Source organism: Peromyscus californicus, unplaced genomic scaffold (assembly GCF_007827085.1).
Source record: "Peromyscus californicus insignis strain IS unplaced genomic scaffold, ASM782708v3 Scaffold_19__1_contigs__length_69161282, whole genome shotgun sequence".
Taxonomy (NCBI): domain Eukaryota; kingdom Metazoa; phylum Chordata; class Mammalia; order Rodentia; family Cricetidae; genus Peromyscus; species Peromyscus californicus.
The window spans coordinates 18,709,248-18,735,618 of record NW_026294491.1 but is presented as its reverse complement, the minus strand read 5'-3'; the positions used below and the strand labels follow the sequence as shown (position 1 = coordinate 18,735,618).

General features: G+C 45.0%; 1 protein-coding gene across 1 annotated transcript in view; it reads right to left on the bottom strand.

Moving 5' to 3' along the window:
• Arid5b (AT-rich interaction domain 5B) overlaps positions 1–25,767 on the bottom strand; it is a 179,833-nt gene extending 154,066 nt beyond the window's left edge. Inside the window, 2 exon segments of the mRNA XM_052744796.1 lie at positions 24,930–25,184; positions 25,642–25,767. Of these exon segments, the coding sequence (XP_052600756.1) occupies positions 24,930–25,184; positions 25,642–25,662 (276 nt within the window). The 5' untranslated portion in view covers positions 25,663–25,767.
• Between the last annotated feature and the right edge of the window lie 604 nt (positions 25,768–26,371).

The following is a 26,371-nucleotide window of genomic DNA, read 5'->3' as shown; positions in this document are numbered from 1 at the left end:
TTCTTTCTCAGTGAGAGCCTGCAAAGCACAGACTAAAGACACCATCTCTCCGCTTCCCTTACATCCGTGTGGCCAAGTCATGAGCAGTGGTATATGGGGGTGAAATTCGAACCTTCCAGTTCTTGTCCACAGAGAGAATGAGCATGGCTTTAGATTTTACAGTTGAAAAACAGATAGCAGGAGCCTGGGCCCCTCACAACAGCCATAGCCCGGGACCATCTGTAGACCTTGACAAGAGAGAGAGAGATTTTGAATTCTCGATGTGTTTAAACCACTATAATGAATCTCTGATATACACAGCTAAGCCTATGTCTTTGCTAACAAATTCTCTGTCGGGAGAGGGGAGAAGGAGAGAACTTCTGCCCTATTACCATGTGGCACCAAATGGGAGACCACTGTGGAGCAAAGTTACCTTCAGCTAAGCCCCAAAGGCACTGTCACACCGGTCATAGCAGAGGGCTTGTCAGGGAGGGGGAGGGAATGAGAGCAGGAATGTTCATCTCAATCTGCCATGACCATCTCAGGTTTCGAAATGTGCTCTGTAGCCTTTAAAACATGGCGGAACTTGGGGGCACAAAACACAGTAAGCCATGGTAGTGATTAAGTTGTTGAGCCCTAAATCATGGTCCCTTGGGTTCCAGAAGAATGGGTCAAGGCACAGAGAATAAGAAACTGTGGAGTGCTCAGCGCTGAAGGGAATGCACTTATCACACCCATGCCCCCAAGGCTCAGGGATCCTCCCAGAAGAGAGAGTAGAAAGATTATGGGCCAGAGGTGGTAGATAACATCAAGGAAGCTGGTTTCTGGACACAGCAGGGCAGGTGCAGATACGAAGTCACAGGAACTGTAAGGACAGACACGGTATCTGTGCAAGCGCCAGGCAAAGAAAGGCCTGCATGGAATGGAGGATGTGGACCTGGAATCTACTAAGGAGTGATTGCATCTCCTAGCTGCAGGGGGAGAGGGGGAGTCCATCTTCTTTAATAATGGGATTCTCGGTAGGTTGACTACATGCCACAGCAGGCCCCACTCCAGAAACGAGTTGAGCAACACAGACTGGACCTGATTGAGGTGGGGGTGGGGGAGTTCAAATTTGGGTGGAAAGGGAAGAGAGCTCGGTTAAGGGAAGGGCTGGGGAGGGGAATGAATATGTTCAAAGTACGTTGTATGACATTCTCAAAAAAATGATTTTTTTTTTTAAAAGAATGGTGCATTTTCATCCAGATGGAAACTAAGAATGAGGAGAACGATCTTGTCAGCTCCTAGGTAGTATTCTGCTTGGACAGGCATACCTCTGATGTGCACTGGTGTCTGCCAGTAAAGGAGACAGCTTGCCACATTAGAGCCTAGCTCTGCTGGTACCTCCTGATTTACACAAGCCCTCCACCAAAATGCATAGTATGAGGGACCTCCACTTTATTCAACTGTTGTCTCAATCACTCATGTTTGTGATTTGCTCATGGGACACTCCCAGGGCAAGCACAAACGCTCATGTGCCAGGTAAAGGGAGAGCTATACGGAGGATTTTATTGGTCGGTGGTAAAGTGAGGCAAGAGAGGGAAGCACAGAGGGCTGGATCATGCTGCCCTTGCTGCTTTCAATGGCTGTCTTTGCATCTCTCAGGACCCCAGCCGGAAGTAGAATAACTCAATGGGTGAGCAATTACAAAAGAATTCACAGAAACTGAGCCTGTAGGGTGGGACGTAAAGGAAACACAGGAGGAGATGGCTAACACAGGAGCTAGGCTGGTAACAACACCATCCTAGACACCATCCTAGACCAAAGGGTCACAGGGGGAGGGGCTAGTGACCAGGACTGGGGCAGATGCTTCCACCACCAGCTTGGATAGACCTAGGGAAGACAAAAGAAAACACACTTGCCTTTAAACACTTCTCACCCCAAATCCTAGAAGGGCAGCACTATGGCTGAAACACCATAGGGGTTCAGGGACACTGTTAATGAAGTCCACGTAGGCCGATGGAGAGAGGAAATGAACAGCCCAGACATGGAGGGACCCCACACACATACTCTCCATTCAAGTCCTTATCTTTCTCGGGATTAATACCATCCTCTCTGACATGAGGATAGCAATAGACGGTAGCTATTATTTCCTAATGTCCTTATGAAGCAAAAATAAAAATCGATCAACTCTAAGTTGGTGCCCCCACTGGGAATCACTGCTATTATTACCTGAAACATAATGCTAAGCCTTTCTTTGGCATCAGTATTTGGTGCTGAATTGCATGATTCTGTCTCTTCCAGGGAAAGTTCAGACTGTAAACGTTTTCTAGAGTCACATCTGTACCCTTGTTTACCTCTTTTGTCCCTTCCCAAAGAGCCAAGTGCTATGCTAGACATAAGGAGCACGGGCATAATTAAAAAATATTATCATTAAAAATGTTTTTATACTTTGTGTGTGGGAGAGAGACAGACAGACAGACAGACAGACAGACACACACAGAGAGAGAGAGAGAGAGAGAGAGAGAGAGAGAGAGAGAGAGAGAGAGAGAGAGAGAGAGAGTGCCATGAGAAGTCAGAGGACAACTTGTGGAGATTTATTCAATTCTTCCACCTTGTGGTTTTTGGAATGGAACCCCGGTTCTCAGGCTTGGAGGTAAGTGCCTTTATTTATCCACGGGGTCATCTTGCTGTCCCTTTTAAAAACTTTCTATTACATTTATTTATTAGTCTGTGTGTGTGTGTGTGTGTGCGCGCGCGCACGCGTGTGTGCGTGTGTGTGTGTGCGTGTGTGTGTGTGTGTGTGTGTGTGCGTGCGTGCGTGTGCGTGCGTGCGTGCGTGTGCGTGTGTGCGTGTGTGTGCGTGTGTGCGTGCGTGTGTGTGTGTGCGTGTGTGTGTGCGCGCGTGTGTGTGTGTGCGTGCGTGTGTGCGTGTGTGTGTGTGTGCGTGTGCGTGTGCGTGTGTGTGTGCGTGTGCGTGTGTGTGTGCGTGTGTGTGTGTGTGTGTGCGTGTGTGTGTGTGTGTGTGTGTTGACATGTGAAGATCAGAGGAGAACTTGTGGGAGTCAGGTTTCTTCTTCTACCATGTGGGTTCTGAGGATCGAACTCAGCTGACTTTTCCCCCATCCACCATTTTCCTGGGATGGGTGTGATTCAGAAAACCTGAAAACAAAAGAGCTCTCATTTTCATAGTGATTTTGCCTCCAAAGTGTGGCAGACATCGTCATTCAAGTTCTAGTTAAAAATACGGAGAATTTCCTCTCTGGTCAATGACGATAGCTCTTAACCCATGCTAGGGTTCATCTTGAGTCCTGAGCTTCATGAAGGAGATTCACTGTGGAGCATGGAAACTCCGTGGCCACTGATTTCTAGTTTTCCAACCCACCTCCTCATCTTCCAGCATTTCCATTACCCTCGACAGTCACTGAGTGAAGCTTGTAGCTCCATGAACGATGGGAATCTTTCCTGGCACAAGTAGAAGGCATCATCAAATAGAACATTGCTCGGAAGTGTTGCGTATTAAATGTAATGTGACTTTCCTTCATGGTAAAGCCCACAGCACTTGAATATCAAACAAGTAATTAAAAAATATTGAATATTGTATGTTCCTAAGAATATCCTAATACATGCTAATCTAAAACCGATTAGGCTTCGGGCTGCTCCCCTGAGCAGGAGACCTCCCCCCAAAAAATAGGAAAAAAAAGAAAGAAGAAATTTCCCAGAAATAGCCTCCAAATTGATTTCCAGGTCCATGTCTTCTCTCTTGTTTTTCCTCCTTAAAATTAAGGACAATTTTCACGGAGAACAAAAAATTGTATCCCAGAATCCCAGATCCGTGAAGATATCTTAGTCGGAGGATTGGGCTTGGCTGTGTTTCCTTTGGCCAAATTAGTGGGCTGTTAACTCCTCAATCTGTGTTTTAACTGCTTGCAGATTGCACTATCTAGCCTGGCACCCAAATAGGTAGCCCTGGCCACTGAAACAGTAACAATAACAACAAAAAGATAAATGAGGCTAAGTCAGTGTGAGAACTCACTTGAACTGCCTGTAAGAACATTCATCCTGTGTGTATTTCTCTCTCTCTGCGGAGTCATTACCAGCCTCCTCCTCAATTGCTTTCTGCCTAGTTTTTAAAAAGAGACACAGTCTCTCACTGAACACGGCCCCTCACTGACTCAGCTGGATCGGTTGGCCTATGACCGTGGAGAATTCTCCTGTCTCTCTCTCTCCCTGGCACTGAGATTATGGGTGCAGCTTTGTGGTGGGTACTGGGAATTGAACTCAGGTCCTCATGCCTGTATGGTGAAAACTTTGCCAATCTGCTGCCTTACCTGCCTTCTGTAAGAGCATTCTGTTGAAGCTAACCAGTAACACTAACTCCAAAATTCAACCACCACCTAATCCAGATCTTTTATTATGTGGAATGACTCAAAACCATTACTTTTACAGCTTCTGGTTTTGTGGTGGTTTTGTTTTGTTTTGTTTTAACTCAATGCATGACCCTCTCTCTAGTCACATACACAGTTCAGCAGGACCAACACTGCAAAAACTCTCAAAGGAGTGAGCTGGTCATGCGGGCCATTTGGTAGCATACTTGCCTGGTGTACATGAAGTCCTGAATTCTGTGACAGCACTTCATCCACCAGACGTGGCGGCCCACAGAGATAATCCCAGTACCCAGGCAGCAGAGAGGCAAGAGGGTCAGCAATTCAAGGTCACCTATGATCATACAGTAAATTTGAAGCTAGCCTGGGCTTTCTGAGCCCCTAGCTCAAAACAAAACAGAATCTCAGAGGAGGAAAGATGAAGGAAATTTTGCCTCTATTGGTATATGAGTATAGAGGCGGAGGCCACCTGACTTATTAAAGCTCACAGGTTAGCTGGCATTGACTCTTGCTATGTTATTGTCATTAACGAGAGAAGGACAGAATCACCGAAAGACTTAGATCCATTCAGAAAACTTTCATGTGGATGTCAAGGAAATCCCCCTGCTTGTGTTGCCTCTGGTTACACACACACACACACACACACACACACACACACACACACACACACACACACACATACACACACACACACACGCGCACACGCACACACACACACACACACACACACACACGATTTGGGCATGCTCCCTCTTGTTAAACACTTTTTAACTCTGCTCACTCACCTGTTTATACATGCACGATGGCAGTGAGCTTAACCTGAGACCCACAGCTTGGTGTAATAATGTAATTATCCTACACTGGCACACTTAAAGAGCTTTGTGTTTGTAAGTCCTAGTTTTCCAGAGACTGGCGATATATCTCAATAAACAAACCGGCCTTCAATTAAAACCCCTCAACTCAGTTTGGAAAAATATTGAGCATTTTTGCCAAAGCCGGGATCAATGAAAGAGCCAATTTGCAACCACTGTGGGTGATATTTCTACTCCTGTTTAGAACAGAGAACATACCTGGGAAACTATAACCTGCTAGTTTCAACTCTGGTGACCTCAGGGAGATGGTAATAACTGAGGAACAAAGCCTGAGTTTTTCTAAGTGAATTTTGAAAGGTGGGATTCAGACTCAAACGGCCTCTCACACCCAATGCCCTGTGTACTCCAGGTGGAACTTGAGAAAATGAGTGAATGAGTGAATGAATGAATTCTACTGGACATTCACATAACCCAGGCACAAAAGGGGACTTAGGAGTTACCATCCCTGCAAGGAAGCGTTCACCAGGTGAACTTCATCCCATGCTGTCAGAAGAGATTTTATTGTAGAGTTTCCTGACTGAGTTCCAGCTGACGCCAGGGTGTTGCCCTGACTCGGCTTTGCACCCAGGACTGGGCCGAGGATCAACCAAGGAGCGAAAAAAGATGACTAAACACAAATACATCCTTCAGAAAAGGGTCAGCCAAGCCTCCCTGTCCCTTGCCTAAAGAGGTGTCGGCTCCTCTCAGAGGACCCATCTGCACTTCCATCCTAGAAGTTCCGAGCATCGGTGCTAAGCCGCGCCACCCAGGAAAATACCTGGGCGCCAGCCTCTAACTCGTGGGACACCAGTCTAGTGGTGGGAGGGGCGAACAGGAAATAGTCAGCCCTCCGCTAAGTGCGACTAATGTCAAGTAGTCCTAAGCGACGTTTTTCATCCATCAAATACCGAACACCAACTATGTCAAAGCCAAGGTGGCTTTGGCCCAGGAATGAAGGACACAAAAATTGCTGTCCTTCTGGTACCCACAGTTACCTCTGGGTATGCAGGCCCCGCCTCAATGACCATGCCTGGTCGAGACAGATTTCCTATTTCTTATGCACCTTGATGCCTGCTTATATCAGCGACGGGCCCCTCATTCCCCTTCTCAGTAGATTTACCACATCAGATACAATGCCCTTTCCAGCTAAACTCCCCAAATTTATTGATCAAGACATTAGGTGTTTTTTTTTTAGACTCAATATGGCTTGTTGACATGCTGTAAGACTAACAAGTCCTAAAAGATGAAAGCAATCTGCTGTCTGGTGTGCGTGTGTCATCTGTAATTACAAGAAGGAGGAGGGGTTTGGGGAAAAACTGCCCAAGGAGGCTGCCTAATAAGAGTAAAGGAGGAAATGAAAGAACAGGACAGAAAAAAGAACACCACCCAACCCACAGCAGACCAGCTGTCCACTACCAAGATCAGTTCTGATGCTGGTGGTCACAGGGGGTCACTTAGAGGTCCCCAAAGACCCCACTCTCTTGTATCCACACTCTTGTGTAACTACCCACTTTAGGATGTATTACACATAAATTCTCATTCCGATCAGCAGAATTAAGCACAGAGGGATGGGATGCCACTTCTGAACCTGTCTTACTCCACGCAAGCTGAAGAAGCCTGCTACTGTGTGACTGGATATAAAGAGGTACCCATGTGCCGTGCCCTAGCAAGAGACCGCTAGAAGTCCAGGTCAACAATCCTGGGGATGTCGGGCCTTCTGACAGACAAGGGAATAACCCCTGGAAGTTGATTCCGTGATAGCAAAAGCCTAGGCTCACATTCTGATTGCAGCTTTGAGAGACATCGAGCCTGAGATGCCCAAGTAAACCCCTCCCAGGCCCCTGACCCACAGACCTAGAGAAGAATAAGTGTTATCTAAGACATCAAAGCTGGAATCATTTGCTTCATGAGAAATAGATAACCAAAGCCCAGCTCTGTGACGGGGGACACACTGCATGCTATCATACAACAACAGAATAAAATCTGTGGAGTTAGGTACTAAACTCCAGTTTCAGCTCTGCCTAGAAAGGAGATTGCTTTCTGCTAAGTAGATGATAAGCCCACAGAAAAACACTCCATGCCTCTGCTTACATCCTGGATCAGGGGATACCCATGGACATTTCCAAGAACTGCCCAATATCACCAACATACATTTCAAGATGGGAGGGCCAAAGGAATCTAATGTTGCCAATGAAAGAAGTAACCAGAGAATAGGGGGCTGATATCATTCTTACCCTTGGTCCCCCTCAATGATACCCTCATAATACTAATAAATACTGATTAGGTTTAATGAAATGGAAGTTTAAGACTTATAGCTTAGAATAGAAATGGTGTACGTCTCTAGAGTAATATTGTATTATGCCCTTAGCTACCACAGGAGGCCTCTATGGCTCATGACTTTTGTCTCCTTTATAGTTTGTGAATCAAAAATCATCTTCTAAAGACCACTGGCCCTGGTGAATAGCCAGCAGCATGCTAGCTTCACAAGAGATCTGTAAGGCCATGTGTAACACAACCCTGCAAAAGCTGTGGCCAAACTCTAGACAAGAGTTGCCTTTCATGCTAAAAGAGAAAGAAGCGAGGGGCAGTCAATGCACACACACACACACACACACACACACACACACACACACACACACTCACACACACACACGCTCACACATGCACACACACACACACACGCACACACACACATGCACACACACACACACACTCACACATGCACACAAGTGCACATGGGCAAGTGCTAAAAGAAAGTTTTGTTTTGTTTTGTTTTTTTAAAAAAGGAAGAAAGAAAGAAAAAGAAGTTAAGGCAACTGAGGCATCTTCACACTCTGGCATGGCGGGAATACTTGTCACTCTGCCAATCAGAGAGGCCTTTTAAGGAGTCCTGAGGCTAGGAGTGATTTGAATAGCTGCTTGGCTGTCTATTAAACTACTGATTTAGTAACATCAAAAATGTGAAGAGACAGAACCTGCACTGTAAAGAAACAGGAAACAGAGCCCACTGATAATTTTAAAAGATATTACCATTTATGTGACTCATAAAATTTGCATTAGAAAAACATATTCAGCCCCCTTTACCAGAACCTTCTTTTTGCTTGCCCCTAGAGTCTGGGATAGATATTTTACAACCTAATGCATTATTGCTGATGGCATATTCAACTTTCAGGAACACAAAATGCAATTCAACTATTACAGTGAAAATTCACTCGAAACACAAGTGGGGTGGATAGTTTCACTTAAGACAATAAATTTGATGACTTTTTTGGTATTTATAACCCATATGCTATGGAATAATTTGACAAGGAGCAGTACAACAGTGTTTTCAACTGAATTCTAGTAACCTGATACACACTGTGGGATTAACCCAAAGCAGAAGGACTGAATGTTCCAGTTGCTAGTCTCCCTTTAGGCCAGTGGTTCTCAGCCTTCCTAATGCTGCGACCCTTTAATAGAGTTTCTTATGTGGCAGTGACCCCTCCCCCCCCCCCGCAACCATAAAATTATTTTTTCATTGCTACTTCATATCTGCAATTTTACTACTGTTATGAATCATAATGTAAATGTCTATGTTTTCCGATGGTCTTAGGTGACCCCTGTGCGAGGGTTGTTTGACGCCCCCCCTCCTAAAGGGTTGCCACCCACAGGTTGAGAACCACTGGTTTAGTGTGTCCTTCTCCTCTGGTGCCCCCAGTCAGTCTGGCTGGGCCACAGCTGTCCCCTGTGTGCTGTGTTTCTGTCTTGGAAAGGATTAGACTGGGGTACAGCCCTTCACCCACCACCATGAAGAGAGGAGGTGGAGGAAAGAGTGAAGAGGGAAGACAGGGGAAAGAGGAGGAGGAGAACAGTGAGGAAGAAGAGGAAGAAAGAGAGGAGGAGGAGGAAGATGAGGAAGAGAAGCAGGAAGAAGAGGAGGAAGAAGAGAAGAAGCAGGAAATGGAGGAGGAGAAAAAGGGAGCGAGGAGAGGAAGAGGGGGAGGAACAGGCAGAAAAGGAACTAAACAAAATTTCAAATTAAGAAGCAGGGATTTGGGCTGGAGAGATGGCTCAGGGCTTGAGAGCACTGGCTGCTCTTCCAGAGGACCCAGGTTCAATTCCCAGCACCCAAAGGCAGCTCACAACTGTCTATAACTCTAGTTCCAGGGAACCTGACACCCTCACACAGATACACACACAGGCCAAACACCAGTACACATAAAAGTAAATCAATCTTTTAAAAGAAGAAGAAGAAGAAGAAGCAGGGATTGGCAGAGCCTTGTTTTAAATGGAGTAAATGCGGATATATTTAAAGTAAATGTGTGTTACTGCACCACGAAACAGGAGTAGGGGATGACATGTGCGAAGCTGCAGGTATGGACTTTGGCACACTGAGGAGGAAGCTCTGGGACACAGGTTTTGTCCCTTGACTCCATCATCCTCTGGTCTCATGGTATTTTGTTATGGCTGTTGCGGAGAGGCCCACTAAAGTCCCTTAATACCTCCATTGGCTGGAACAGAATGGATCTGAGCGAGTCCACTTCAGAATCCAGAAATCTCAAGCATAGATCGAAACCTTTGAACCTCCCTTGTAATAGTCTCTGGGGATAGATGGAGACCTGGGAAGCTTAGCCTGTTGAGCGTCATTGTTTACTCAGTTATTGTTTCTCAAACAATAGCCCTGTGACTCAACCAATAAATTACTTATTAAGGGGTTGTTAGCAGGTTGTCTAACGCCATGGCAGACTTCAAAAAGCCAGGATACACTAGCACTAGTCAAGGACTAGGAAGAGTAGGGTGTATATCCAACATCTGCCAAAGGTCTAGGATAATCCCAGGTTCTAGTTGGGTCCTGATGCCCCTGTGGATTTTATTTGATACTCCCAGTTGAGTTCCATTTACCCATTTCTCAGTGAAGAAACTCAGATGCCAAAGACATGAGGCCGGTTGGCCAGGACAGCACAGTGACTGACCAGCACAATAAATATTCACACTGTATTATCAGGAGCGCACACTGAGGGTTTGTATTTTAACCTCCAATAAGAACACACACATGTGGAATTATTAATCACCACGGCCTTCAGTTTTAAGTCCAAATGACACACTGGACCCTAAGGAAGCCTGGCCTCAGTCTACCCGGTTTCTAGCCTACCCACGAGACTCCAGGTTCTCTTACCGAATGTAGCTCAGACCCAGCCTTGCCATGCTGTTCCTTGCCTGTGGCTTTCCTTCTGCCTCAACTTGCCCCTTTCATGATATCTCTCACAAATCTCTACCCACCAAAGCCTTAGTATTTTGAGAGGCCCTTCTGCCGCCAGCCTTTTCTCACTGACGCCTCTAGGATATCCAACGTCCAGCTGTTCATCCCCCCCCCCCAACGCTTCCTCTCCACCCCACAATCCCTGCACCCTTCTGTGGCTTCAGAGTAGGTGTCAGGGATTTGTTAGACTCGCTGTGCAGCACTCCACTGTTCTCCGTTATCCCTGCCTTCACCTCCAGCCTCGGAAAGCTAGCTACAGAGAATGGGAAGGGCTTTGATCTGGCTGGTCATTCCATCCCCTCCTTTCTTTCTGCGGCCCCCTTTAAGCCAACAGGTTCCTTCTGATTGGATTACAGAAAATGAGCCAAATCTGATAACATTATTAGAAGCTCTAGACACTGCAGGGTGGCAGTCCATGGGTCACATCTAGGCTAAAGGTTGTGTTTTGTTTGGCCCAGAGAGTGTGTCAAAAAAGCGGATTGAACGGCCAATGAAAATCACACAGAAATCTGGGTTTCTAGCTTCTCTGGAAAAAACTGAAGATTTGGTAAAATTGAAACCATTCCTGCCTTGCCGCGACAGGTAGGGCCCTAGGAGCGGTGGTTTCGAGCCATATCTCAAATGAGTCATACAGCCCCCAGTTCCCCACTAAACATCATATTGTCCCTCACATCTGTCTGCCTTCACTGGCTGATGTCCTTGCTGGCCTGGCGAGCACCTACGTGTGTGGGCTCCATAGGTCCCTTTCCTCAGGATAACCACGGAAGGCTTCTCGGAGGAAGTGGCTTTGGGATGGAAGATGGAAAGATGCGGGCTGTTTGTGTACAGTTGCTGCCATAGTGAAGCCTCAACTCACTGGAACACCCCTCTCTGGTGGCTCCATTTCCCTACTTGTAGACAGAATAGACCAAGGCTTCTCCATCTAGACCTTAAAATTTAAAAAAAAACAAAAAACAAAAAACAAAAAACAAAAAAAACCCTCAAGGTCCCACTCAGTCCTGTCATTTTCTTGATGGATGGGGTTATAAATCTGGAGCATTCATAAAGTGCTCAAATTATCCTTTTGTAAAATAGAGATGGCATGAAAACCTCCTTCATAGTCTTTCTGTTGTGAGATGTAAATAAAAAGGTTGCATATAAAACTGTCAGCAGGGAGTTTTAAGATTAACTTTGATAACATTATTTTAGACCAGAATTTGGCAAGCATTATCAGGAAAGGATCAGGTACCAAATATTTCAGTCTTGGTAAGTTTCTGTCATAACTACACTGCCACTATAGTGTAAAGAGACCTTTGAACAGAGACCTTTGTAAACACCAGGGCATGGTATGTACTAATAAAACTTTATTGATTTGAAGAAAAACAAAACCAACAGGCAATGGGACAGATTTTGGTGTCTTGGTGTCTGGGCCTTAGCTTTCCATCATTGCCACAGTCATACACTGTAGTCAGCCTAAAGACGTTTTATAGGGGTCTGGATGAAGAACAGATGTCTCCACAGGGCATCTGTAGTATCGATAACTGAGTCACTGGATTCATAAGGTCAGATCCTTTCCCACCATCTTATAGGAACACTCCTCCTGCCTTTCCTTGCCAAGAAACGTCTCAGTCTTCACCTTGAAATCTCATTAGACCTCAGTTCAGAAGTGATTTCTCCCACAATACCTTGGCAGACCTTTCTAAGATGGCCAGTCACCCACATCACAGGATCCTCTATTTTCCCTTCATCACTCTGACCACGCCACAGGACTACTCCTTGATTTAGGGTAGGTTGATGAACCACACGTGCACTCTCTAGCTGCCTGTATGCTCCTGGAGGGCCTGGCTTCCCACCCTGAGTCTGCGCTGGCAGACACACTCAGAAGACACTCAGGGGAGACCGAGGCTGAGACTCCTCTCCTGTGACACTGGACCCCAGATGGGGTCTAAGGAGCATTTAAATCCTATTATACAGCACACAACATCACCATAGACTCATATGAGTATCAATCAGCCACCAATATAACTACCGATTTCTAGGGGTTCAAAGAAATAGCGGGTCAGTGTTTAATAAAGTCTCCAACGTTTGGAGTTCTTAGTTTATCCTCAAGTTATAAGGACTCACAGTGAAATAATAAAATTGCTTCCCCACTATCTTTGAGAGAATCAGGGAGAGCCTGGGGTTCAGTCTTGGGTCTAAGGCCTGCCTTTATGTGAACTTGGACAAATTACCTCACCATTCTTAGGCCCCGTTTCATTGTTCCATTTTCATAAGTATGGAAGAATCAAAACGCTCCAAACCTTGAAGAAGCCCTGTGATAACTAAGTGGGCTAGTCTATGTATGGTAGACAGGTGACTACCACCACTAGGCACCACCACACAACAGTTAGGCCAACACTGTAGGGGAGACTTTGTGGATGGATCTGGAGTAGAGAAGGCCGGAATATTTTCTCTGGTCTGTGAGCACAGAGAGTAGAGAAAAGAGGAGAGGAGGGGAGTGGAGGAGAGAAGGGAAGGGAAGGGAAGGGAAGGGAAGGGAAGGGAAGGGAAGGGAAGGGAAGAGAAGAGAAGAGAAGAGAAGAGAAGAGAAGAGAAGAGAAGAGAAGAGAAGAGAAGAGGAGAGAGAGAACATTCTAGAAAGAAGCATGGATGTCATTCCAAGGTTAAGATTGGTGGAAAATTTGGATAAACCAATGAAGTTGCGTCTTGCCTTCTTCCTCACATAAGGAGGTGAGGTCTGTGAAGACAGAAACCTCTGTGTCCATCCATTGTGCTCACTGTCATAGCCTTAGTACAGAGCACAACACACAGACACGTGTTCATGTTTCTGAAGGAATGAAACTGTGCCTCAGTTCCAAACGCTGGTAGAAATGCCAATTCCATCTGGCACCAAAATCGCCACCTTTTGGCAAAGTTTTGTCAGACTTTAACCAAGGGCCCTCTAGGCTTCAGGACAGATGGTGGAAATGAGGGTAAGGTCTGTCCTGAATATCAAGCCTGGATTCTGTGAAGTCACCAGCCCACAGGTCAGTGGCTTCCCATCCCCATAAAGTCTATACCCTCCATTAGTGATTTTATGAAAGTTATGACTTTGTGGGGCGCCATCCACTGGAGTGACCCTAGCCTGTGCACATACCTGGGAACACTTCCCTACATTCCCTGGTGCCCAACTTCAAGAGAACCAACCCTTCACCAAGGCCAGAGATCAGCCTTTGGTACCTGGGGGAGCTGGGTTCGAGTTTTACCTCTGTGGCTTGCCAGTTCTTACTATGTACTCCGTATCTTTCTGTCCAAAGCTGGACTCACTCTCCTTGAGTTCTTGCCACCCGAAAGTCCATCAAAATGTCCAGAGACATCAGATGTGAGTCTTTGTCTTAAGGAACCTTGGCAATCAGTAATGCCAACAGACCTAGGACTAGGCATGCCTAAGCCCAGACATATTTGTTGATGGCAGCAGAGCCAGAGAACCTGCCTAACCAATGGACAGCCATCAATCACTCTAAGCAGAGAAGGTCTGAGAGAACACTAACTTTCTCTGCGCTGCTTTCATTGGTCTGCCGTTTGGAGACACAATACCAAGATCCAAGGAGGACTTGACCAAAGTTAGGAAGCCATCTACTCAAAAGACCAGGAGCTGCCGGTCGGTGGTGGCGCTGCCGGTCGGTGGTGGTGCACGCCTTTAATCCCAGCACTCGGGAGGCAGAGCCAGGTGGATCTCTGTGAGTTCTAGGCCAGCCTGGTCTCCAAAGCGAGTTCCACGAAAGGCGCAAAGCTACACAGAGAAACCCTGTCTCAAAAAAACAAAACAAAACAAAAAAGACCAGGAGCTAAGCCTATCATTTTGGAAAGTACACGAAAACATTCATTTTCTCCTACAGGTTACGGCTAATTTGCTTTTCTCCCGATGGCTCTCTGAGCTGAATTCCAGTCAGATAATGGCAAGTCAAGGTTGGACCAAAGAGAACTCACGATTCTGTCAAAACCACTTGTGTGTGACATTCCTTAGGAAGCTTATGGTGAGCCCAGCTCACAGGTAAGAGGATGAGAACTTGGCCCATCACCTCTGTAGCACATAAGCCTTCTTCATAGAGGCCAGGAAGACATACATGTGCACTCATGCATTGGCATATATATGTTATTTTTCACTGTTAATGTCTCTAGATTCATTAAACTATAGTTGGCACAATAAATTATGCACTTAGGGTGTAGGAGGTAACAATTCGATGCATGCATGGATACCATGTAAAAATATTAATTACCATCTACAACCTCACATAATCACCATTTGGGGCTGGAGAGAGCACTTAAGGTCGTCTACTCTCCTAACATTCACACCCATCGTGATGTTCACGAGCACCCCAGACCTTAGCCATCTTCTGATTGAGATTCTGTGTCCTGTCCTCTTTTCCTCACCCTCTTTAAAGACCGTTCTCCAACCCATTTCTCAAGCCAGCAAGATGACTGCCTCAGTGAGTCAAGGCACTTGCTGAGAAGCCTGACAAGCTGACTTTCATCCTCAGGACCCACATGGTGGAAGGAGAGAACTGACTCCTAAACGTTGTCCTCTGTCTCCCACATGTGCCTCCACGGCATGCACAGACACCGTCACTCACAAAACAAAGAAATGAATGTAACATGGAAAAGTATACAGAAACGTCTTTCTCCCGTAAGAATACACAGAGTTAGTGCGACTGAAATCTTTGCACTCAGCTCTTTGTCTCCAGCTAGCCTGTGTTCTTTTGTCCTGGTTAAATGTGCTTTAATTAGCAAGTATCTGTAAATAATTTACTTGCTTTACAAACACAACAGAACAATGGGGTCAGTTTTCACATACATTTACCAAGCGTGCATTGGATCTTAAGCCAGACTCTCCCATTGTTCAATATCTGTATTAATCTTACCCCTTCTTGTTGCCTTCCTTGGAGGAGGTTGGAAGTAGCCTAGCGGGTAGCCGGGGATAGAAACCCAAATTCCAGTAACAACACCATGTTTTACCAGACCCCAGAAGCCAGGCACACAAGGCTGTCCAGCTCAGGCTTGTGCAAACCCTAACACCCCCAACAACAACAACAACAAAAATAAATAAATAAGAAAGTATGCCGAGGGTAACAGACATGGAGGCGGTGGTTGGAGAATGAGGGTGCCCATCAAATCCCTTTCTATCCTAAGACCCTTAGAGTGCGAGCCCCCCAGACACAATGACACCCAGGAAATCATCTGGACTCTGCAGGGGTTAAAACAGCGCCATGCACACAGTGCAAAGCAAGATGTTAAATCAAATGAGAGGGACTGCTCCGGGACCAGAGGCATATTATTTTGAATAAGATTGAAAAGGCCAGAAAAAGCAATTCAAAAACATTTCAATTATGTATTTCCCAGAACTACATCTTTGAGCAACTAATGCAAATGTTACCGCCACAATAAAACTTCTTCCCACATGAAAGCATATAAAGCAGGTTGAGCAGCATATACTTTATAGATCATATGCATATTTTGGACTATTAATAAAAAATGCAAAAAATCTATGTATGCTTTACTCTCTGAAGCAATACTGTAATTATGATTAAGGGACATACAGCACGAAAAGAGGCAATTTATCTTCCTGGTGCTCAGGGATGCTACTGTGTAACTAAGCAACTAAAGACAAAATATGGTCTAATTAATTCATTCCTATGCTTATTTAAAAGACACAATTAGAACATTTTTATTTTCCAGCTTGCACAGTAGCTCAACATGCTTGAGGGTGTAGAAAGCAAAGCCTATTATTCGCAAAGACAAGAGTTTAATGTTTATGCCACACATAGGCTTGGAACTGAACAGTGGAGCATTGGCGTTTCCTAGGCTGGGTTTGCTGGGAGTCCTAAGAAAGGAAGATGGGGGAGGGGTCAATAGACTGGCTAGCAACACGTGGCCTCTGCTGGGTTTTTGTTTGTTTGTTTGTTTGTTTCTCACTAGGGTGCAAGGATTAAGAGGGGCTGTGAACCTGATGGTACTGTGTGCATGACAATGTAGGCTGATGTACCTATACAGCCACAAAGAGTTTATAGAAAATTCATGTCATCCAGCTACATCCTTGTCTGAATGATAATGCCAAGTCTCCATTTTTCACACTGGGGACACACATCTGACATGAGGTAGATGTCATCGGCATGACTTTAGAGCCCTCTTTCAATGAATGATTATCTGCATATTTCTCACTGAGTTTATATGGTACATATACATGTTTATGTGGGTGTTTGCACTTCTGTGTGTGTTTGTGCATGTGTACACATGAGTGTGTAGGTCAAATGTTGAATGCAAATGTCCTCCTCAATCATCTTCCACCTTACTTTTTGAGACTGGGGTCTTCCACTGAATCTGTAGCCCATCAGTTAGATAGAAGAGCTGGTCAATGAACTCTAGGGATCCACCCTGTGTTCGCACCCCCCACCCCCCTCACCCCCCCAGCACTGGGATGACAGACAAACCTTTTACCCGGGTGCTGGTATCCGAACTCAGGCCCACACATTTGCATGGCAGACATTTTGCTAACTGAGCTATCTCCTTGGATCCACACATTTTGAAATGCGTGGTCAATACCACGCTCAGGGTCTGGGCTTTGCATGGACGCACTCTGGGAGCCAAGGCCTACTTTCTGTTCTACGTGAACACCATTCGGATTACAGTACACCCTGAAAAGGTCCACAAGGACTTGAGGACAGATTCTTCCAGAAACAAAGGATCCATGACCACATCTCTTAGAGGCAAATGAATCTCTTAGCCAACGATCGATAAATTTGTTTTAAATATCCTTAAAAGCAAAGCCAACAAGTAATCATTAGTTACAATATTATTCTGAGTAGATGATGGCAAATATCCAAGGGCCCTGCTATAAAAAATGACAAGCGAATACATTTGATTCAAGCAATTATATGCTGGATATTGGTTAAAACTAGACTTTGATAAATGAGCCGGAGTTGTATGTTACCAGATGCCACTATGAACAATGGCATGCTTTATTAATAATTAATAACCAAGTATTTACATGCATGGACTCTTGTATTTCATAAAAATAACATTTCCCGAGTATGGGCCTGACAGTTTAAATGTCAAGAGAGGTATTAATTGCTTACAGTGTGGAGTCACTATGAAACACATGACTTAGTTAAGGTCATCCACCTGAAAAACACGCTCTCTTTTGTGAATTGCTAACAGCACTCGGATGACGCTTGACTCTTCTGTCCAGAAGTCTAGGTATCAAGTTTGCCACTGCCAAATCTCCAATTTCAGTGATTTGTGAAGATCAGAAAAGCACCCAGAGAGGCGGTCATGGTGGTGCCAGGATGAGCTCTCAGTCTCAAATACTTGCTTATTTCTTCGGTGAGTGTGACTACGAACCCCCAGTCACTTATTTGGCATCCGCAGGAATGATGTGGCTATGAGCTTTAACAGAAAAGGGGAAAGTATGTGATTGGGTATTGAGGTATGCCCACAGGTCAAGTGACCCATCAATGGACCAGACTGCTAGCAAAAAGGAATTTGTTCTTTAAAAGATTTCCTTGGTTATTTGTTGTTTATGTTTATATGTGTGAGCCCGCGTGAGTATATATGTATCACATGTGTGCAGGAGCCCACTGAGGTAGAAGAAGGTATCAGATCCTCTGGAGCTGGAGTCACACACAGTTGTGAGACATCTGATGTGGGTGCTGGGAGTCAAACTCGGGTCATCTGCAAGAGTAGTAATCACCCTGAACGGCTGAGCCATTTCTCCAGGCCCAGAAAGCGTATTTTAAAAATACTTTTTAAGTTTAAATTATATGTCTATGTGTATTTATATATGCTCGGGGGCCAGAAGAGAGTTTCACATCTCCTCCATTCGGAGTCACAGTTGGCCATGAGCTACCTAGTGAGATCCTTTGTAAGGCAAGTGTAGGATCTTAACCACTGAGCCATCTTTTCAGCCCCACAAAAGTATTGTAACCTTATTGCTTAGCCATTCTGCACCCACTGAATGGTGCTGAATGCCACCGAGGGACTCGCAGGTGAACAGAGCATGGTGGAGGAAGCGAACTCAGAGAAATACAAGGAAAAGGAGGACGCTGATAGTTATATTATTATCATGCAAAGAAAGAACCCGAGACGTGCTGAGCACAGGCAAGATGCGAAACACCATTAGCCCACAGGCTCTTGAGAAGGCTCATGTCCCAGGGTAGAACAGGCTCTGGCACACAGTGGGTGTGCTGCAAATGTGTATCTAGCTCCAGTATACAGTAGGTATTCTGTAAATGAGTGTCTAGCAAACGAGAATCCAAAGAGGAAGGCTGCTTTCCACTTTCCCAGAAGGATCATGAAACATAAAGAGACCTTAGCTCATCTCAACTTCAACTCAGGACCAAGGCTGGAAAGTCTGATATTTCTTTGACTAGCATCCGGCCATCAGGGTGGGGTAATTTGTGAGTTCCCCAAAGGGCCCATGCCTTTTCACCTCTCTGTCCGTGACTAAGTGCTCAGTACACACTAGCTCACATGGATGATATGTTTTAAAATTTACTCATGTTGTAGGACATCCTCGACTGTGATTGTGCATTTTTATACATGTTGACCTTATTTCATGATTAAGATTGGTCAGCTTCTGGAGAAAAAGGACCAACTTGCCAAGTCTTTTTCCATTCACCCCTTCACCTCCTACATGGTCAACACTCAACAAGTAGTTTTTTTTGATGAACACAAGCTAGTTAATACTTACATTGCCTGGGGTTTGGATCTTAGCCATTCAAAATATACTTTAATGTAAATCTTACTTATTCACAAAATTAGAGTCCTAGACTCAATATTTAAAAAGTTTCATGCATGTAAATGATAATGACATAATACTAATATTTCATTATGTCTAATAGTATGAGACATAATTGTCCCAAGCTAAGTAGGAAAAGAAGAATTGTGTCTGGGGATATAGCTCATAGGAAGAGCACATGTTTAATAAGTGTGATGTCCTGAGTTAAATTCTCAGCACTGAAAAATAGAAATATTCCATCTTCCACACCAATAGCCTTATGGGCCAGAGGTCAGCAAACATTTTCTGTAAAGGATCAGGCCTAACAACAAATATTTCCACTGTGTTGATCATATGGTAACCATCAAAAGTATCAGCTGTGTTGTTCTAGCCAAAGAACTTCAGAAACCATATAAATAAATGAATTTGGCTACATTCCAATAAACTTTATTTACAAAATGTCTGTGGGCCAGATTTGACCCTCCAGTTTAGCTGGCTGACCCTTATCACAGTCCAGTGAGTGGCCTCCACGCAATGTTTTAGCTCTTCTCCTTGTTCTGTACATGGTCAGAGATGTCCCTTCACTTAGTTTTAAAGAATGACTAATAGATAGTAGCCAGAGTAACCACAGCCATCAGTGGCTGAGTTTTTGGAGGTCCTGTGCTAGGGAGCCCTTTTAATCATCATCTCTGATTTCCTCAGTAGAATCTAGATCACCAATTCCACTGTACAGGCCAAGAAAATGGGGCTCAGGTAAGATAGAACATCATTTAAGAACAGCGAGATCAGGCGACAGTCAACAAAACTCCGCACTCTCTGAAACTCAGCTGTGGACACAGACCAAGACTGAGGGCTACGGCAAAACAAGCTGAAGCCAGAACCATCTAGATTCCACAGTGCATCTGCTTAACCCCAGATACGATCAAATCAGGTAATCTTTTGAAAAAATGTGGCTGGTCCAGTTGGCCACATTTTTTAGTAGCAAAATGTAAATTCTTAAGAAGCCTTCTGCTCTGATGACACAGAGAAACCCAACACAGAGAGGAAAAATAGCTTGAGTGGAAGAAACCAGAATCGCCAGGGATTTTAGCAAAGTAATCCAGGGCTTACCATCTCACAGAGAAGAGTCCCCAGTAATGCCTCAAATTCCAATGAGAAAAGCAATACCAATAGTCACAATAACGATCACAGCCAATCTTCATTGACCTATCATCAACTTGGGTTGTATGTACTTTCCATGTAGTAGCTCATTTAGTCCTTGAAACAATCCAAGGAGTAAATGCTGCATGCCCATTTACGGAGGAAGATATTGAGGCACAGAATGCTTGAGTAATTGCCCAAGATTCTATCACCAGAGCGAGACTGTTGAAAATGTTTACACTTCAAAGTCTTGGCTCCAACTCCAACTGTCCTAATCTGCTTTCAGTAGAACATGTGCCTTTGAAGCAATTTCTAAGTGGATCACCACTTATGGTTTATCCTGGATGGTGACAACTAAATACTGTTAGAAATCCTGAATGCAAGCTAGTGTCTCAAACACCCAGGCATGCTTGGTCTTGACTCAATGACATCATTAGCTTAACCTTCTCCATTCCTAGTTCCAGGCCATCAACAAACCTTCATGTAAAACCCAAGCCTGCACATGCACGCATTTTGAAAGTCAACTGCCAATAGATTAAGTAGTTGGCAGTTTGAGAATGAGCATGATCAGAAGTTGCCCAGTAACAGAACCAATTACCCACCTACTTTGCCCTGTCCTCCTCTGAAAAGCTACTGGTGACATGTGGCAATTGCGGGTGATTACCAAAGACACTACCTCCTGGCACATGGCCCTACTGTTTCCTCTCAGGCTGATTTAAGACAGCATCATGATTAGGTCCAAAGAAATCCACATAAACACCTAAGTCATTATGATTTGTTATTGTTTACAGAACGAGAATGTTTATAATATTCTTATCTGAAGTCCTTTTGTTTTAAGTATTTTGTGATATCTAGAGCATTTCTCTACATAATGTCTCTCAATCTCCCAAATCATTCAGTTGTTCTTGCTGTTATTCCCATTTTGTGGGAGAAGAAATTGAGGCTCAGATACTTATAGTTACTTAAGGTCAAACTGAGACTAAGTTGCAGAATCGAAATGTGCTTCCTCTTTCTGTGCATGCGTGCATGTGTGTGTGTGTGTGTGTGTGTGTGTGTGCAGGGTACTAGTATGCCATAGCATGCTTGCAGAGGTCAAGAAACAACCTCAAGCATTAGTCGCAGACTTCTACCTCATGTAAGACAGGCTTTGTTTTGTTGCTTACTACTGTGTACTCTCTCACCACAGGAGCCATAGAATTACTGCTTCCAGCTTACATGGGTTCTGAGGATTTGAACTCAGGTCCTCACACTTGTACAGTAAATGTTTTATCTACTGATCCTTTTCCGCAATCTCAAATGCCTTTCCTCAATGCAAGCTACCAGCACTGAAAATGTCTGATGGCAGTAATACACATGTGTGTTGTCACCATCACCCTGGAAACCAATTAGTAGCTAATTATTAATAACTATGAAGATATATTGTATATAGCATTGGTTAGGATTACCTGGACCACATAGAATAAAATATTTTTAAACCTGAATATCTGACCTTTGAGAGCTGATTGAGTAGTCTCTGTTCTAAAACGAACAAGGGACTGCTTCTAGGCTCTACTGCGGTGTGTTTTCTTGTTTCAAGAATAGGAATTACTGGAGGAGGCAAGCTTAAAGTTTAAGAAGGACTGGGTGACTCTGGCTTCATCCGACAGACCCCGTGACCTTGGCATGTCCCTGTCCCCATCTATGAAATGGGTAGGCATAGTCCTGCGTCACCCAGTATCCTGCAGTGATTGCGAAGATCTATGTGGAATTAAAAAAAAATCTTCTGCAAATCGCAGTGAACCACACAGGGACGCTATTTCTAAACTCGCACAATGATCATGTTCCTGCTTTTAGAACTGACGTCTTCACATTTCAAGAAATCAGAAAAAAAAAAAAAAGGCAGAATGACTCTTTTCAACAGACAGTACCGAGTCCTGGTTGTCCTTTTGAGATAGATGCTGATGTCAGCTCCATCAAGAAATTATTAACCTCCATTTGGTTACTTAAAATAAACTCTACTGGCTGATTAAATGCGCTTGAACACCAAGAAAACATTCCCCGGCAGTTACCAACGGCAGAGGCATCCTTCAAAACTATTTAAAATCAATAATAAAAACCATTTCAATGTATATAAACAAGTTAATGGAGTAGGCGAAAACAAAGCAAATTTCTTAATGAGAGGCCCTGTTGCCCCCTCTGGGCGCCTGCAGTAAATGCTGGTCTCTGATTCTCCTCCCCGGGAGCCTGGCTGCTGCTGCTAACGTCTGACTTAGGCCAGGGGGGAAATGACATCACCGGGGTGGAAAACCGATCCTGCACTGGGAAACTTTCTACCTGCTTTCCATTTTGTCATAATTATTTTGCACAATGCAGCTTCCATTTGCATAATTTTGAGGCGTGTCATTATCTCAATTGAAAATTGTTTTAATATGGCTGAATAACTCACAATGACATCAGCCAAAGTCCTAATGAAATATACAAGTATAATCATACAGCTAATTACCAGCCGTGTTAGCATTAAAAAACAAATCATGCATAATATTAGACTATGTATAAGCAGCTGAGGATTATAAATAGAGCCGCCCTCTCTCCACAAACCCCCTAGAGTTTACTTTTAAATGGCAAGATTAATTTTCTGAGGTATGGCTCATACAGTAGATACGAAATGCCTAGATCATTACAACTCCCCATAAGGAACAATTAAAAAGAGATCGTGTGTTTAAAAACGTATCTATTCATTGTCAACAGTTCTGACAGACAGATGGGATCATCTGTGGTTTTTATTCTTAAACCAGAATTCGCCATTTAGTTACATCAACAGAAATTAAACAGGACCTAGTGGGGTCAACTCGGGGTCTTTTAAACAAATATTCCAATTTCAATTAAAAAAAAAAGTGACCACAAATATCCCATAAAACACTGAATGATTTCCTCCTGGGTTTAGTCCGAAGTCTGTTAGGCACCAGCTCTTTTCTGGATATTTAATCCTTCCCTTCTCCAGATCACAGGCCATGTTGAAGTAATAAATTTGAAAAGCAAATAATAAGAAATCAGGAAGGGGGAGGGAGAAGGAAGACAGCTGCGCAGGAAAGTTGGGTCGGGGGAGGGGCCTGAGCCCGGGGGAAGGCGCTCAACCTGTTGGTGGGCTGCAGGGGTCCCACTCTGCATCTACACACCACCTTAGTCAGGCTGCAGGCGGAGCCGGGAAACCGAATGCTTAAACCGGGGCTGTGGGGAGGGCGGGGGAGGGGTGTGTGCGAGGAGGAGGAGGAGGAGGAGGAGGCGGAGCTTATTTCCGAAAAGGCAGATTCCTGGGCCGAGGTTCTGACGAACTCCCTTAATTAACCGGCCGCGGACCACTGAGGGGTAATTCGATCCGGGGGAGAGGGAGTGAGCTAGCGAGGCCAAAAGTGCAATCAACTCCATCAGCTCCAGGAATTTCTGCCCGGGCTGGCAGCTCCAGGGCCCCCGAGGAGTTCCGCACTGAACCATTCATTTAACAACAGACCTACCTCGAAAGCTCGGCGAGCCTGGAGTCGAGCTAGCCGCCCTCAAAAGTCTCAGTTTGATTACCCTGGCTCTGTCTCGGGAGACACAAAGCCTGGCCAGGGGGCCGTGGCCCTCCCTCCCGCCGCGCCCTGGGAGCAGACTCCCCAAAATAGTTCCCGGGGGTGTGTGTGTGTGGGAGGGGGTAAAGACGGCGCCACCGAGCTCGGCCCTCGGACCCGGGGAGCCCCGGAGGAGAGCTGCGGTCACACCCGCAGTGACAGAGCCCGAGGGTGGTGGCCGGGTGGCCGCGCCGGGTCCACTCCGCGTCCACCCCGCGCGCAGCCCCGCGCCGCCCCGCAGAGGCCCCTGCACCCGGCCCCACACCCCACACTGGAAGACGTCCACTTCGCGTGGAGTCACTGGAAACCAGAACATCAAATGGTTCCGGGAGGAGGGGGGGAGTGGGCGCGAGAGAGTTCTTAATGCCGAACGTGTTTGTGCCGGTTACACGACCGCTTTGAAATCCGCCCGGGCAGATGCGCAAGTTATTTGAATGTATTATCCCAGTACCTGTCATTTATCACTTCAGTCAACACGTCTTTGCCAACTCAATCGCTTTTGATCTCATTCTGCCTCCGTTTCGTAATTTCCGCCCTCTTAAACATATCAAATACTTAAAAGAAAAAAAAAAACGTGAACAATATCAAAACCCACCAAAAGAAATCCACCCATCCTAGGAGCCAGGCACGATGGTAAAATTTTTTTTAAAAAGCAAAAAAAAAAAAAAAAAAAAAAACCAATGTATATATTAAGGCATGGGATATTAATCTTCAAGCGGAGATAGCAAAACCAACACACACACAACCACACACACACACACACACACACACACACACACCCTGGAACAAAACCCTTCTCGACAAGTTATTTGATCTTGACTAAAATCAGCGGTTGGACGGTCTTTGTAAAGCTGACAGCCAAACTCTGACAATGGTAAAATACTCCAGCCCCAGTTAGTGGCGCTACCCCTTTAAAAAACGAGCGGATCCTGCTCGCCGCAGAACTGAATACAGTATTTTCCAGCTTGCCTTATAATACGCATTACTGGAGGGGGGTGGATAATAAAGAAGGAAGAGAGAGAGAGATAGGTTTACCACCTCGCCATGGTCGCTATTTCTGCCCTGGGGAGTGTCTTCGGGGAGGAAATAAAGTTTCGAGCTGGATAAAAGTTGCCGGCTGGTCCTTTCTTCCCACAACAGCTGGAGCTCCGCTATGCAAATCGGATCCTTTGGCGTACATCTTACAAAGAAAAAGTCGCCAAGGGACAAGATTCTTGGTTTGCCTTCAAGGTGGAATTGAAAAGCCTTATAGAAAATATAAGGTCCGTGCAATCCACACGGTGAGCCGACCCACTGCAGGAGGGAGGGGGGGAGAGAGAGAAAAAAAAACAACACGTAAATAATGTAGCCATCAAGCACAAATATCTATTCCCAGGCACATTCACACACAAGACAGCCAGACTCTCAATACAGACCGGCCCACAGATAGAACGCTGGGTGAAAAAAATATTACAAACCTCCCTTAAAATTTTTTTTTTGCCTCCCTTAAAAAAAAAAAAAAGCCCTCCGGGTCTCCACCAGCCCCCTTCCCAGCTCCCCATATGAGGCGATAAAATTACATTATGTAGGTATGATCAGCGCAGGGATTTTTTTTTTTAAACAATAAAAATGATTTTGGGGGGATGCAGAGGGTAAAAGTTTGGTGAAAAGTTTGTGGGGGGTGTGGGGGGGTGTAGGGGGGTGGGTGAGCTGGGGGGCTGGGGGCTGCCGGGGGGCGCCGGGACCGCAGGAGCGGAGGAGAGCGAAATACCTGGAGTGAGTTGGGCTCCATCTCGACGTTCTGAATTGATTGAACTCAACATTCTCTCCAAACTTGTTGGCTTGAATGGATTGCATCAGGTCCTGGCAGGGAAAAGCACTCTCTGCTTGCAGCCGGCGTGATGTCTCAATATAAAACTAAGCTCTCGCCTCCCCCTCAGCACCAAAATGATTGAAAATATATCCTAATATTTCTGCGAAGACTCAATTTTCAGCCCCTGTGAAAAAGATGTGGGTTTGCTGCCAAAGATGGGTTGATCAAATTCGAAATAGAGAGAAGGGCTAGGTCCGACCTCGGCGGGAAGCAAATTGATCAAGGCAAAAAACAGATAGACAGGCGTAAAAAAAAATAAAACCCACCCTAAAACCAAGTAATGAGTGTATCTTTTTCTTCCAATGGCCCATATCTGCGGGTAACGTCGGCTGAGATTTTTGAAGCAGACCAATTCTCTCGAGCTGCTTTGTGCATCTGACAGGACCTGCTTGTATATGTCTAATATAAAGAACATTTCCTGCAGAGATTCCGGGGCGCCGCTCCTCTTTCTAATGCTCCTTAGCAGATTTGCTGTTATTAGACATGTAGATTTGTTTGATAGTTAAATTACGCTTCCTCACTGCCATGTTTGAGAGAACTAATCTGTTAAATTATCTTCTGATGCCTATTTACACGGAAGGGAAAAGTGGGTTATCGATTATATAAACACATAAATATTAATGCATTT